The sequence below is a fragment of the Bos javanicus genome, chromosome 6 (assembly GCF_032452875.1).
Source record: "Bos javanicus breed banteng chromosome 6, ARS-OSU_banteng_1.0, whole genome shotgun sequence".
NCBI lineage: Eukaryota > Metazoa > Chordata > Mammalia > Artiodactyla > Bovidae > Bos > Bos javanicus.
The window spans coordinates 114,226,326-114,241,084 of record NC_083873.1 but is presented as its reverse complement, the minus strand read 5'-3'; the positions used below and the strand labels follow the sequence as shown (position 1 = coordinate 114,241,084).

The window sequence follows — 14,759 nt, the reverse complement described above, 5'->3', positions numbered from 1 at the left end:
GGGAAGAGTGGCCACCTCCCAGTGGCCGAGGGTGAGAGGACGCAGAGGATGGTAAGAGACAAGGAGGCGGGTGTGACAATGGGGGTGAGTGGGGAGGATGGGGAGGGAGGCGGGGTGAACCCGCCTAGCGCAGCAGGGCCTGAGGGGCCTCCGCCACGGCCCGCCCGGGGTTCGGCTCTGACCTGCCTGCCCACCTCCCGTGGGCACTCACGTCATGACCAGCGTCTCGTCCCCTGGCTCACTCAGCAGCCCATCCACAAACACGGAGGTGCTGGTGAAGTTGTGCGTGCTCCAGGTGAGGCCCTCGTCCACGCTGAACCTGCCAAGAGAAGGGGCAGCTGGGGACACAGTCTGCATCCAGGGCCAGCTGCCTTGTCGGGCCCAGCCCTGCCCACGCCCAGAGACCAGAGCTGTCGAGCTGAGGCGGCTGGGCGAACTGGCAGGGGCAGTGACCAACCCCAGGGCCAGTGCAGTGTCCCCAGCGCGGCTGGGCCCCCGCCTTCACACTCTCGTAGGTCACGGCAGCCACCTGCCAGCACCAGGTGGCACCCACGTCTGCTCAGGGACACTACAGTCAAGGAGCCCTGGGGGTGTGGCCTGAGATCCCCTGGATTGCCGTTATCCAGGTCCTGGAAACATCCAGGTCAGCCCTCCCCAGTGCCCAAGCCCAGCCCAGGGTCTGTGGGGTCACGTGTGGGAGCTTATGCCCCCTCAGTGTGGTGTATCAGTGCTGCCAGCTTGCCGTGCAGAAAGATCTTTTTCAGACTAAAGTGATACTGGTTTCCTGACAGCTCGCCAAGCTCTGCCTCCCAAGTCCACAGTTCATGCCTGCCCTCACGTCCCCACAACAGCCCTTCACACGTCTGAAGCTGATGCCAAACCTACTCTGGCCTGGGCACATGCAGCTGGCTTCCCTGTCTGGCCTCCACCTATCTAATTCAGGTCCATCCCGAAAAGTCACCTCCTCTGGGAAGCCTTCCCTGCTCTCCCAGGAGGAGGGGAGGGTAGGGGCATCCTCACAGCCCCAGGCCTCCCTCTGGCCCACCCAACCACGCTGGGTTGTCATTCCCCACCCCTTGTCTCCCCAGGCCTGGCAGTGAGCAGCTATCAGCAGCATGGGTGGGGGTGGGGGTGGGGGGTGGTGAGGGGGCGGGGTGGTGGTGGGTGCTGGGGAGTGGGGTGTGGCTGGTGGTGGGGGTGGTGGGAGCGGGTGCTGTTGGGAAGGCAGGGTGATGGTGGGGGGTGGGGGGTGGACACTGTGCAGAGCCTGGCACTAACCCCCTTGGCGGGGTCTGGTGCCTTCGTCCTGGGGTCCTGCATGGTGGGCCATCCTGGGGAATGCTCCGAGGCGTTCCCAGGTGGAGAGGACGGGCCCCTGCCCCACTCAGCGCTGGGCACCCAGGGACTTACTTGAGGATTTTCAGGGGGATGGAGGTGTCCTTGATGGCCACGATCACGCCGCCGTGGTCCAGGTAGAGGATGTGGTGCTCCTCCTCGAACACCTGTAGCAGACCGTGGGTGGGGCTCTGAGGGCAGGACCCAGGGAGGGCTTGGAGGGCTTTCAGGGTCGGGGGTTGCTCTCCCAGGGACAGAACTGCCCACACGCTGGCTGGGGGGCTGCAGCAGAGTCCAGCTCCCTGAGACAGGGCTGGTCAGAGGGCTCCTGCTGTCCCCAGGCCATCCCCTCCCTCCCCCAACCACCCAGACTCAGTACGTGTGGGATGAATGGCACGAATGCAAGCTGATGGCAATTTCTAGACCACTGACCAGAGAGCAAAATGCAAATAAACACTGCGAGTGGTTCTGCCTCCAGGAAAACTCAGGCAGCACAAAGGCCAGCAGCGTGAGGATGAGAAAGAAACTGCAGAATTTAGGATAAGCATCCACTGGTAAAAGCAAACCTCTATTTATCATGACTCAGTTCATGTGCCACCTCCTTCAGGAAGCCCTCCCAGATGCCATGCTGGGTGGGTGTGGGGAGTCTCTGGGCCCCCTGTGCCAGGACTTACTGCATGAACTTGTCATTGTTTTCTCCAGCCAGGGAGCTCCTCAAAGGCCCAGTGTGCCTCTGAGTCCTCTCTGTGGCTCAGTACTGGCTCAGCTCACAGCTGGAGGTGCCAGGGCTCAGGAAGTGTGTGTGGGATACATGAATGAGTGAGTGAGTGAGTGAATGAATCCCCACCAAGTCCTTAGGGGACAAAATGTCGAGAGACCTGGATAGGGCTCTCACAGGAGGAAACACCTCTGGTGGCCAGGGGGGCATAGCCTCAAATGTGCTCACAACCCTCACATGTGGTCAGACTCCCCATCTTCACATCCGCCTCCCACAAGGACAAGCAGGGGGCATTTGCCCTGTCTACCCACTGGGGAGACGGGTGCCTCCCAGTCTCCCCATGGGAGCCCCACAGGCAATTCCACCCTCATTAGCAGGGACTTGGAAATCAGGCGACTCCAACCCCATGCAGCCATGAAATTAAAAGACACTTGTTCCTTGGAAAGAAAGCTATGCCCAACCTAGACAGCATATTAAAAAGCAGAAACATCACTATGCCAACAAAGGTCCATCTAGTCAAAGCCATGGTTTTTCCAGTAGTCATGTATGGATGTGAGAGTTGGACTATAAAGAAAGCTGAGCGCCGAAGAATTAATGCTTTTGAACTGTGGTGTTGGAGAAGACTCACTTTGGCCCTGATATGAAGAGCAGACTCATTGGAAAAGACCCTGATGCTGGGAAAGATTGAAGGCAGGAGGAGAAGGGGATGACAGAGGATGAGATGGTTGGATGGCATCACCGACTCGATGGACGACTTTGAGCAAATTCTGGGAGATGGTGAGGGACAGGGAAGCCTGGGGTGCTGTAATCCACGGGGGTCTCAAAGCATCAGACACGACTTAGCAACTGAATTACAAAACAACGCCCACAGGGAACCCGAGGGTCTGCACATCCGTTGCTCTGGTCTTCTGCACCTTGAACAGTCAGTGGTCCCCCAACCCCACGCCCCGTCTTTCCCACTTCCCTGACACCCTGAGCTCTAGAGGGTGCTCCTTAAATGTTCTCTGGCTATTCTGGGATCATTCCAGGGAAGTCCTGTTTTTAAAATATGTCCCTTTAACAGTGTATATGCTGTTATATGTAATATACATTCCCAGAGTTCTGTGGTAGAGACGTCTCATGGCATCCTTGACAAGCCAGCCTGAGCTCTCCAGGTCTTCCTGCCTTTGTCCCACACTGACCTCTGCCTCCTGCTTGCCCCCCACCCCAGTAAACTCCCTGTCTCTGACACATGGGCGCCCCCTACTCTGTCACCTGGGCACTCCTGCACCCTCCTGTGCCCCCCACCCCGTACCCTCCTCCCATCACCACGGCCCAGCCCTGAACCGACGTTCTCCCACTTAATTCTGACAAGTTCCCAAGTTTGAAGCCTAAGCAAACGGCTTGCCAACAGTGGCCACTGTGAAAATACCTATGGTCAGTTTCTACAAAATACATCTCTCTGTTTCATCAGGTCTATTAAATCTAATAAGCTGGGGCCAGGGTGGGGGTGGTTTCTGTAATAAATGGACAGGCCATGACCTTTAAGAGAGTTTTAGACATATCTCACTAGTTTTAGTGAAACAGAAATATTATAACACAATAAATCTCTTTTGCCCTTTTCAAAATTCCTGGTTTCTTGCATATTATTAAAAAAAAATGCCAGGACTTTAAACCAGGGTGCAGGTGAGCTCCGCACTCTGAGGATTCACGTCTTTGTCCAGGGCAGTAGCTGGGAGGAGTCTGTTAAGTGGGGGGCTCAGAGGTGCAAAAATTGACTTGAAAATAGAGCTGCTTCCATCCTCAGGAAGGGGAGACACAGACGAAAATTTAGTGCATTTTCTTAAGCACTTAAGGCAGAAATTGCCACTCCATGAAGTCAGCAGACCACGTGAGGCTTTTTTTTTTTTTTTTCTGGAAAGAAATAAACAGCAAGTGCAGGGGGTCCGAGCCTCTCCTGGGGCGAGTGCTTGGGTTTGGCTGGACGCCCCAGTGTCAGACCATCAGCCACCCTGCTCCGTTGGACGCCCTTCGGACAGCAGCCCCCACCCCTCTAGTCTGAGACTCTGAGTCGCGTGCTGGGGTAGTGCTGATGGGCCCTCGCAGTGTGACCCCCCCAGCTCAGGGGGCTGTTTCCTGCATAACTGCTGTCTCCTGATTCTTGTCATTTTCCTGTTTTTCTTTTCTCAGGCGCACTGAACATCAGATCACCACCCCGTGGATGTGCCCGAGGGACCCTGAACCACACTCACCGCGACCCCCCCAAACCTGCTCCTCCCCCATTTCTCCTTTCTCTCCCAAGTCTTTGCCATCCACCCAGCAGCTGCCCCTGCAGGACCCCGGGCCTGGTCTGTGGCCCCCACGTCCTGCTGTCGGGGAGTCTCCGTGTGCCTTCCTGCCGGGACAGCGCCTCCACCCCATCCCTGGTGGTTATTCCGTTTGGGTTGACGTTCAGGGTAGCCTGACCGTGGGGAGAGGTGTCAGACCTCGAATCCTCCAGGAGTGGCTGCTGCAAGAGCAGCAGGAGGTGGGGGCCAGCCGGGCCTGGGCCCTCTTTTCCCCGATGGTGATGTAACTCCTAAAGGGAGTGGTGTCCAGCCGCTCAGGCCGGGGCAGAAACAGCAGCGTGTCTCAGAGCTCCTCCGGGAGCGAGGGGGCGAGAACAGACACGTCTCTGGGGGCCCCGGTGCGGTGAGCCCCTCCCTGCCACCTTACCTGCCGCCAGGTGTGGCCGCAGTCCGACGTGATGTACATTTCCTCTTTATATTCCACCAGCTGGGAGCCCAGGTTACCTGGTCCGGAAGAGAAGAGATGGAGCTGCTCTTAGGACCGGCCACTCTCCCACTGACCAAGGTCTGAGCACAGCCGGGGCCCCAAACCAGGGCTGGTGGTGGATGGGCCCTGGGTCTACGCCACCAAAGCCACCAGCGGACACGCCTTCCGCCCTCCTGGGTGCCGACAGGCCTGCCGTCACCACTGCGGGTCCTAGTCTGCGCGGTAAAGGGTTAATTTTGCCCAGAGAAAGCCGGCCTCAGGCAGCTCCGGCAGAGCCCAGGTGCAGGCAGAGCGTGGGGGCCTCAGAAGACCCACAAGTGAGGATCGGGGTTCAGGAACAAGAAGCGTGGCTGGGGGCCACGTGGGCCAGGTGAGCGGTGTGTGGACCCAGCAGCCCGTGATGGGCTTTAAACTGGGGCAGGACATGGCTGGGTCTATGTTTGGAGGTAGCCCCTGGGGGATGGGTAAGGGGAGGCCAGAGGCAGGTCCGGGCAGTGTGGGGCCGTCCAGATGTGAGGCTGGGTAAGCATATAGTAGGTGCTCATTAAGCGTCCATCAAGGGGCCATTTGGAGGATGGGGAAGTGGGCGCCAAGTCAGCTGGGCAGCCAACAGGCTCCTCCTGGGTTCTGGTTCACCTGACCCTATACCAGGCTGGCAGGTGGGTCACCAGCCTTGAGGGAGCCACTCTGCGGGGCTAGGACTTAATCCAGGGGTGCTGCTGAGTGGGGGCAAAGAACCCCCGCTTAGTATCCAAGGTGACTCCAGTTTGAAGACCAGGAGGCTTGGCCGAGTGGACTCCGACAGGAAGAACTTAGGTCACCTGGAGGACACTGCTCCAGGACAGTCACGGCGGCCTTGGAGCTGGGCTGGGTGACCCCAGTCAGCCTCCTGGGAAGGGGCTCGGACAGCAGAATTTTCTGACATGTCAGATTTCACAGGCTTCTGCTCTGACCACGTGGTGATGGTCGGGGAGCCAGGGACCTGAGCTTCCTTCCAGGATGAAGGGACCTGCTTTGAGGACACGGCAGCCCTTCCGGACTCTTCCTGGAGCCCCAGAGGCCCCTGACCCGGCAACCTGAGCAGCCTTATCCACATGGTGCCCTCAGGAGCGCCTCCTCCAGAGCCAAGTGTAGATGTCACTGGAAAGTCCCAAGGGAGAGGGACCATTCTCAGAGAGACGAGGCAAAGCCAGTTCAAGCAGAGCAGCTGAGGGCTTGTGTGCCTGCCTATTTTTTTGAGGTCCAACCAACATCTAAATCATCCATCCATCCTTCATCAATTTATTATCCATCCATCCATCCTTCATCAATTTATTATCCATCCACCCTTCATTAATTTATTATCTATCCATCCATCCATCCATCCTTCATCAATTTATTATCCATATACCCTTCATTAATTTATCATCCATCCATCCCCTCGTCTCTTCTTCATCAATTCCACCCCTCCCCCTCCCCCTACACTTATCCATCAGCATCTGTTGAGTGCCTGCTCTCTCCCCAGCTTTGTGCTAAGCTGCAGGGGGTGCCAGCTGAGCAACCATGGCCCTGGCTCCCAGGGACCTCTCCTCCTAGCCAGGGAAGAAGGATGCCCTGCAACCGGGGCAGGGCCGAGGATGCCTGGGATCCCGGGGAACCATGAAAGCAGAGAAGGGAAAGCTAATGGACTCACAAAGGAGGGGAATTCAGGAGCGATTCCTGCAGGAAGCGACCTCTGCCCCTTGCCTTGAAAGACGAATGCCACTGGCCAAGCGACAGGGGCAGGTGTGCCAGGCAGTGGGCCGGGTCTTGGCGATGGCAGCGAGGTGGGAGGGGAGGTTGGTCAGGGGAGCTGGGGCAGAGGGGCAGGTGCCGAGCTGGGTTCCCTTCTACCCGCCCAGCCACCGCAAGGCTCTCAGGAAAAGCTGCTGAGCGCAGTCAGGGGGGTGACGGAATGAAGGCAACAGCTGGGGGTTGGGGGTGGGCAGAGGACGGAAGGGGCGCCCTTTATCTCCATCCCTCATCCTTCCAGACACCAACAGAGACGCCGGGACCCGTGCTTCCAACACCGAAGCCGTGCAGCAAAGGCTGCGGGGTCAGCACAGCCTCACAGGCGAGTTTGCCGTCCGTGGTTTCGGGGGGAGTGATGTCTGTCTTTTAAGTGACGTGATCTGTTTTCCTTGCTTCGTCTACCAAGGCTGTCAGGCTGCCAGTCACCCAACAGGCACTGGGGCGGGGGGCAGGACATCAGGGGACATTCAGAGGACACGTCCACAGGCCGTCAGAGCGGAGGGCTCTTCAGGAGCTCAGAGGCCGGGGCCCTCACATTAGGGAGGGGAAACTGAGGCCCAGGGGATGTCCCCGGTGCTGTGTCCCCTCCTGGCTGCTCTGGGCTCTCCTTGGGCCTCCACCCCCTACAGCCCGGCCTCTCTGCCCTGCGTCCATGCTCTCAGGGCCTGGTACACAGTAAGTACTCCCTGAATGCACGTTTCCTTTCTGGCCTTGGCCCGCAGCTTGCAGTGTGGCCAAGACCTCAGGGCCTGAACAGAGCAGAAGAGCAACAAAGATCCACCCCGTGCCCTCTTGGCCGAGGAGGAAGGCGACCTGGACCAGGAGACAGGGCTCCTACTGGGGGCCCCGGGGGCTCTTCCCAGCACAGAGAGGACGGGGGTGCTCTGAGCTCCCCGTCACGGCCCCTCAGGGTGTTCCCGGCCACAGGACTCCCCAGGCACTGTGTCCAGGAGGTGTCTGCGCCTTTGCTCTGCGTGGCCCTGAGGATTCACCCCCGGACACGGAGCTGGAAGCAGCGTGTGCTGTGTGGGGGGCCCAGGACCCGGCAGGGTGGCTCTGGGAGGCACAGCGCCCACCCTACAGAAAGAGCTCAGGAAGGGCCGAGTCCGAACCGGACTAGCGCCCTCAGTCCAGACCACGCATCTGTGTTGTGCTGCCTCCTTAGAAGCTCGTCTCCTTGACGCGGCCCAGCTGGAGGGAGAACGTTCCAGCTGGCACCCTGGCCTGCTGCGCTTATTTCTGGGTTCACCCTCTGAGGCTGCTTCTCGACCCTGGCAGTTAGAAGCCAGTGTTCCCATCTTTGCTTCTTAAATTCTCCTTTCCCGACCTCACTGGAGTCACCGCTGTGGGTCTAGCCTCTCATCCACAGTCCTGGAGGACAGGCTCCCAGCAGAAGGCACCTGGCATGGAGCCCAGCTCAAGGGCGGTGGTGCCCAGGTGCTGTCTCAGTGATAGGGAGAGCTGCGGAAACACGCCTGGCATCCGCCGAACGCCAGAGAGGTCGTTCTCTCTTTCTGCAGATGAGGGCGCTGAGGTTTGGAGGCACTAGTCACGCCCAGAGCCCAGCAGCTGGAAGCGGCAGAAGAGAGGCGTGTGGCAGCCTCTGCCTGTCCCAGGGTGAGGGGTGAGTGATGGGAGATCCGCGCAGAGGCTCCCTGTAAACAGACAGCCATCACCCCCGGCTGCCTCGGGCGGCTCAGCCCAGACGGGGCCCTCACTTGGACCCACTGCTCCTGCCACGTTGCCCAGCCCATGGGGGGCCACCAGTGGGAAGCTGGTCCCTGCTTAGCGGTGACGGCGGGGCCCGAGGGAGCCCAGCTCACTCCACCTTCCCTCTCTGGTCCTCTGTTCCCAGCAGACACCCAGGGCTGGATGGAGGATGTAAAAGAATTCACACCTTGGTTGGCCCACATTGTACGGATGGCTCCATCTCCATCTTGGGAAAGCCATGGTGAGGTTAAAAAGCCGTGGAATGAAGTATAAATGCAGCATCCTGCCCCTGGGGGGGGACAGTGAGGGGAGGGAGGGAGGGGCAGAGGGAGGCGGCCACCCACCCCCTGCGCTCCCCCTTCTGTGACTCGCACACGGTGAAGCGAAGCTCCTGCAGATCCTTGCAGCTTTCCAGGGGGCTGTAACGCTTGTCCTGAGCTTTAAATCGAGTGCTGGGAACATTTGAAACTGTGCCTTCTGCACCTTTGGTCAAGAATTTGAGGTTTCAGGGCATCACAAATGTGCATTTTAAATACACTGTTGCCTTCGGGTCCAGGGACCTGAGTCCACAAGACCGAGGGTGCCTGACACAGGTGGCCTGACCCCTCTCTGTGTGGGAGCTGGTGCCCCATGAGCGGCATTGAAATCGAGGCTGATGCGCATTTTTGTCATTGACACCCGACCGTCGTCGTGGAAGCAGGTGGACCCCGCCCCAGTGGCAGCCAATGACTAAGACCCCTGGGGCACAGATGGGCAGAAGGAGGCCCAGAAGCTGAAAGCTCTTCCTTGCTGTCATCTGTGGTTGTATCACTTGCCGCCCCCCACTGGAAGACCCCTCTCCAGGATAACGTGAGATGCCCATCCTGACCGCCAAGGTCTCCTGCCTCCTGAGGTGCACAGTGCCCACAGGGGTCTCACCTGTTGCTTGTGGGCTCTGGTTGGGTCATTCTGAGAAGCATATTCCCTCCTCTGGAAGGACGGCCCTGTCGCCTCAACATGGCCATTCACTCATTCATTGGCTCACTCACTCATTCATTCACTCTCTCATTCACTCACTCATTCACTTACTCACTCATTCATTCATTACTCATTCATCCTTCACTCCTTCACTCACTCATTCACTTATTCATTCATTGACTCATTCATTCACTCACTCATTCACTCATTCATTACCACACTCATTCATTCACTCATTAACTTACTCCTTCATTCACTCACTCATTCATTCACTTACTCATTCACTCATTCATTAGCTTACTCACTCATTCATTCACTCTCTCACACACAGCCGCCAGGCTGGGATACATCTGCTGAAGGGTCAGATGCGTCATCCAGCCCACGGTCTGGGGTCCAAATTCTCCAGGCTGCAGCTGGTGCTGGAGCAGAAAGAGGCATAGAGCCTCAGGTTCAGGCAGCCATGAGCCCTGGCCCGGGCCTTGGCAGTCCCTGCTCTGTGACGGGGCAGAGACACTGTCTCTCTGACTGCCACACGCCCCATCCACACCTGGGTGTGCCCAGCCCCAGCCTGGCCCTTCTGCCCCCGGGACCAGTGGCCGGCTGATGGGCCTGCCCCAGAGTCTTGCTCTCTGCAGTTTCAAGGGGCACAGCAGCCCTCCCAGGGCACGGACTTCCTTTCCCAGAGGAGCCTGGGGTGGGTCTCAAGCTTCAGGAGGACACCTTGCAAGTTGCGAGCAAGTCTTCCCTCTCCTCAGGTTCATTACCTCCTCTGTGAAGTGGGGGTGCTGACCTCTCAGGGTCACGGTGGTGATGAGAGGAGTTCAGGGCCTGGCAGGGGAGAAATGGCTGCCATGGCAGCTGTGGACAGAGCATCAGGGCTGAGCTGCTGAGAGCTGGTGAGGCTGTCCCCTCTCTGAAGGGTAAAAGGGAAGCCAGACGCCAGCCGCTGCCTGGCAGTGGACTTTTAAAACATGTGATTTTATTTGCAATGATTCTTCTAACTCACATAAACCTTGTTTTAGAGTTTTATTTGATCGGCACACATTTCGTGACCCCTGAGTAAGTTTCTAGTTTAATGGGGTAGACAGACACAATCACAACATATGTTTCTCTTTTCCCCCTTGTGTAAGTTGTATGTGTGTCTCTCTCTCCCAACTAGAAACTTCTTTAGGGACCAATAACTATCAACCATGATACAGATTATCCTTCCATCCACTCACCCATCCATCCTTTCATGTACTCATTCACCATTTTGTTTTCCATCCTTCCATCAGGCCGTTGGACTATTATTCTTTCAACTATTCAAGTATCCTTTGACCCATCCTGCCACCCACCCATCCATCTTTCCATTCATCCATCCATCTGTTCTTCCCTTGGTCATCCACCCATCTATCCATCTTTCCATACATCTATCCATCCGTCCATCCATCCTTCCATTAGTCATTCATCCACCACCTATATTCATGCTTCCATCCATCTATCCATCCATCCATTCATCCATCCATCCGTCTGTCCATCCATCCATCCAGTTACGTGCCCTCTCTGGACCATGCAGACATCCCTTGGGGGGAGGTGCCAAGAAACCTGGGTTCCTGGGGATGCTATGGCACTGTCCCAGTGGACACACCATGGCCCCAGGCCTGTGACCGCCAAGTCCCACCCCTGAGCCTGGAGCTCTGCGCAGGCAGCGAGGCTCCCGCGGTCTGACCGCGGAGGCAGCGTCCTACCTGCGCCCGTGACCAGGTCCCGCGGTCTGACCGCGGAGGCAGCGTCCTACCTGCGTCTGTGACCAGGCCCCGCGCTCTGACCTCGGAGGCAGCGGCCTACCTGCGCCCGTGACCGGGCCCCGCACTCTGACCGCGGAGGCAGCAGCCTACCTGCGCCCATGACCAGGCCGGGGGCGCTGTCCTTGGTGTGCACGGTACCCGACACGTAGGGGTTGTCTGCCCAGCGCAGGTGCAGGTGCAGGTGGCAGTCCGGCTGCAAGGGAGAGAGGGAGTCGTGGTCAGCGCCTGGGAGGGAGCGGTGGCCCGAGGAAAAGCAGGGCCCAGGCGGAACGCAGCCCTGTGGGGGCTGGGCGGGAAGGCAGGGCCACGGCATTTTAGAGGAGTGGGAGGAAGGTGGGGAGGAGGCTTGGAGGCTGACCCCTGGGTGAAGGTCATCTGGTCAGGGCCAGGTGGGCTTCTCCAGGGGAGGGGCCTCCTGGCCCGGGTGCTGGAGGGTGGGTGCCCCAAAGTGGCTCCTGAGTGCAGAGCTGGGCCACAGAACGGGACTCCAGGAGCCTGCACGACCCATGGCCATGTTCATCCACCCAGAACCTTCACTGGGGGCCTCTCAGGTGACCATGGGCACCAGGGGACAGCTGTGGGCAGCCCGTAAACTCCACGTCCTCTGGGAGAGGCAGGTGGTACGGTGGGTGTGTTAGAGCCCAGGTTACTCTCGAACATCAGCAGAGCACATCAGGACGCAGCCTGGGTGGTGCCCTGGCTGAAGGGGCAGAAATGCTGGCTGTTGGGAGCACTCCAGCATACCTCGAGTCGCTTGGTGGCCGCCTCTGGGCCAGCACCAAGCCACACGCTTCACAAGGCGCGTGTCACGGAACTCTCTCAGCACCCGTCCTGCCATCCCCTCTGTGCTGACGGGGAAACTGAGGCAGAGTGTGTTTAAGCAACTTCCCACAGCTGGGGCTGCCTGGTTCAAAGTCCACACTGTGAAACCTGCGGGTGGGACGGGGAGTCTGGCACTTCCAGGCAAACCAGGCTGGCTGCGCCCAGAACGAGGAAGCACCAGCTGTTTCTTGTCCAGCATTGTAAGATCCCCCATCTGTCTTTGCCCCAGCTGCCTGCCCCCTGCCCCCCCTACTCTGCTGAGATGGTAGAGGCTAAGCCAGCTCCCTGGGGCGGGACTGGGGGGCCCAGGGGAGTAGACGAGTTGAAAGGATGTATCCTCTGGACTGACCCTCCTGAGTCTCCCCAGGCCTTGGTGACTCACGAGCCCCACCAGCCCTCGGTCACATCTGCATAGAACACAAAACCACAGGACCTAGGACGAGGCCCCAGGTCTCCATGCGGCTCCCCCCAGGCCACCAGACACGACACCAGGGAGTGACCTGCCAGCCACCAGCCAGGACTGCCACCTACCCCTGCCAGGGTCATTCCACACTCTACTATCTACCGAAATCCATCTGAGAGATCTCTCTTTTCTCTACATTTAACGTTGCTTTAACACTTTCTTCTGGTCCGTGAACCGCGTACGTTTTATACAGGTTATCCAAAGTTAAAAATCAAAGCGATCAATAAATTGGATATTAATCTGGGCCAGGTGCCCAGGGCCTGATCCAGTGGGAGAGGAGCTTGATTGGTCTGTACCAGAGTTTTAAAATATATATTAGGTTCATCACACCCTGTATGATTTCATTCATCGCAAGTGTCCAGAGCAGGGAAGTCTATAGACAGGAAGTAGACTTCAGGGCAGGGCGTGGGGTGGGGAGAATGGGGTTGGTGACTAAAGGGTACAGGGTTTCTTTTTGAGTCTAAAGTGGACCGTGCTAATGGGCGCATAGCTCTGTGAAGATTCCAGAAACCACTGAATTGTCACACTTTAAATGGGTGACTTGTATGGGATGTGACCGGCATCTCAGTCAAGCTGCTAAAAAAATAAAGTAAGATGTGGCAAATGAGCTGGAAGAGCCCCACTTTTAAAGCAGACTTGGTGGGCTAGAGACCCTCCCCAGGGCAGCCTGAAGTTGGCAGGGCCCCGTGGGTGGGTAGCTTGGTCACTGAGTGCCCCCAGATGGGAGCCCCCCAGAGAAGGGGAACGCTTGGCTGAGCAGGATAAACTTGACCCGCTGTGGCAGGTTAAGCTGCAGCCTGACCTGGATTTCTCCTGGTTTCTTACAACTGAGAAGCAGGTTGGTGACCTAACATCTTCGGGGCACCTTCAGCCCCTTCTCCCTGGCAGGGAGGGTGTGTCTGGGGGAAGGGTGCCCATGACCTCTGTAAGCAGGGCCAGTCTCCAGCTGCAGAAGGAAGCTCGAGGCAGGAGGAGAAGGCACCTCAGCAGGGACATGGCCTGCCCTGCTGTGTCCAAGGACACGCTCCTGGGCTGAGAAGGTCCGGCCCAGGCACGGCCCTGTTCTGGCGCCCCAGGAGTCCCGGGTGCCAGGTCCTGGGTGGAGTGGCCATGCTCCCCAGCTTGCAGCCAGCCTTCTGCACGTCCCCTGACTCTCTGTGCTCACAGTATCACTATCTCTGGGAGTGGTGAGGCCGGACTTCCCTTCCCCATCCCCAGCCCACTGCGGCTCTGTCTTAACTGCTGGACGCTTGATGGGGGCACAGATAGAACACTCCTCAGGGGTCCCTGTGGTCACGAGTGGCCCACAGGACCCTGGCAGGGCTGTGGTCCCCTTTTGAGCCACACAGGTCCTTCCAGCAGGTCCTGGAGCTGCTGGGGGCGCTCTGCCAGGGGTCTGACTCGCTGACACAAGGCCCAGCTGAGTCTGCACTGAGTGGATGGAGGGATGGCAGGCCTGGAGAGGCCGACCCACAGGGCCCTCAGCACCTGCACATGTAATGGGAGGGGACGCACCGGGCAGCAGGCTGCTCTTGGGGCGCAGAGTTAGACACGGCGGGGTCCCCTGGGCCACCGAGGGCACAGGTGGGAAGACCTCAAGGGCGGGCTGGTGCCAGGGGAGGCGGTGCTGAGCGCCCGGTCCTGGAGAGTGGGCCTGGGTACCTGCAGGGCCTGGGTGGGTGTGACGGGCTGAGGGGGCAGCACCATGCTGCCCCAAGATACTCCTTTCTTGGCCCCTCCACACGCGGGAGCCGGCTGGTGCCCTAAAGGGGTGTCCATTGGAGACTGTCGGCTGGTTGGAAGGCCACGCTGCTGGTTGCTGTGAGCAAGGGGACCTGCTCACCTGCGCACCCCACGACTCGCTCAGCCAGTGTCTGAGAAGAGTGGCCACAGACAGCAAAACGGACCGGTTTTCATTCTAAGCCCGAAGGTCAAGAGAGGAGAACCAACTCCAAGGGCAACTGAGCATCCGAAAACAGGCCTGATCCATGCTCGCCTGTTAAAAAGTCCCCTTCAGAATTTGCTCTGTAGCTCAGGAAACTCAAACAGGGGCTTTGCATCAACCTAGAGGGGCAGGAGGAGGCAGGAGACGGGAGAGGGGTTCAAAAGGGAGGGGATATATGTACACCTATGGCTGATTCGTGATGAGGTTTGACAGAAAACAGCAAAATTCTGTAAAGCAGTTATCCTTCAGTTAAAAAAAAAAAAAAGACTCCTTCATTTTCCTGTCACTAGAAGGCGATATTCCCAGCCAGAGAGCTCGTCATACGACCCAGGAAAGTCTTTCGGACCCAGAGTCAAAAGAAAAACAGAAGACTCAGAAATCCCACGTGTCGGGATCCCCAGCCGAACTTTTTAACATGACTCTTAGCCAAAGGAAGGGGAAGAAAAATGCCTGACGCTGTCACCTCTGAGCGACGCGGTTGCAGGTCTAACTTATTCC

The 14,759-nt window shown here is 58.2% G+C and overlaps 1 protein-coding gene across 2 annotated transcripts in view; it reads right to left on the bottom strand.

The window, feature by feature from the left end:
* SORCS2 (sortilin related VPS10 domain containing receptor 2) overlaps nt 1-14,759 on the bottom strand; it is a 493,339-nt gene that overhangs the window by 32,870 nt on the left and 445,710 nt on the right. For both annotated transcript variants that reach the window (XM_061420930.1, XM_061420932.1), the window contains exons 11-14: nt 11,122-11,224; nt 4,748-4,824; nt 1,411-1,502; nt 212-319 (exon numbers count right to left, since the gene is read on the bottom strand). In XM_061420930.1, the coding sequence (XP_061276914.1) occupies nt 212-319; nt 1,411-1,502; nt 4,748-4,824; nt 11,122-11,224 (380 nt within the window). The remainder of the gene's footprint in view (nt 1-211; nt 320-1,410; nt 1,503-4,747; nt 4,825-11,121; nt 11,225-14,759) is intronic.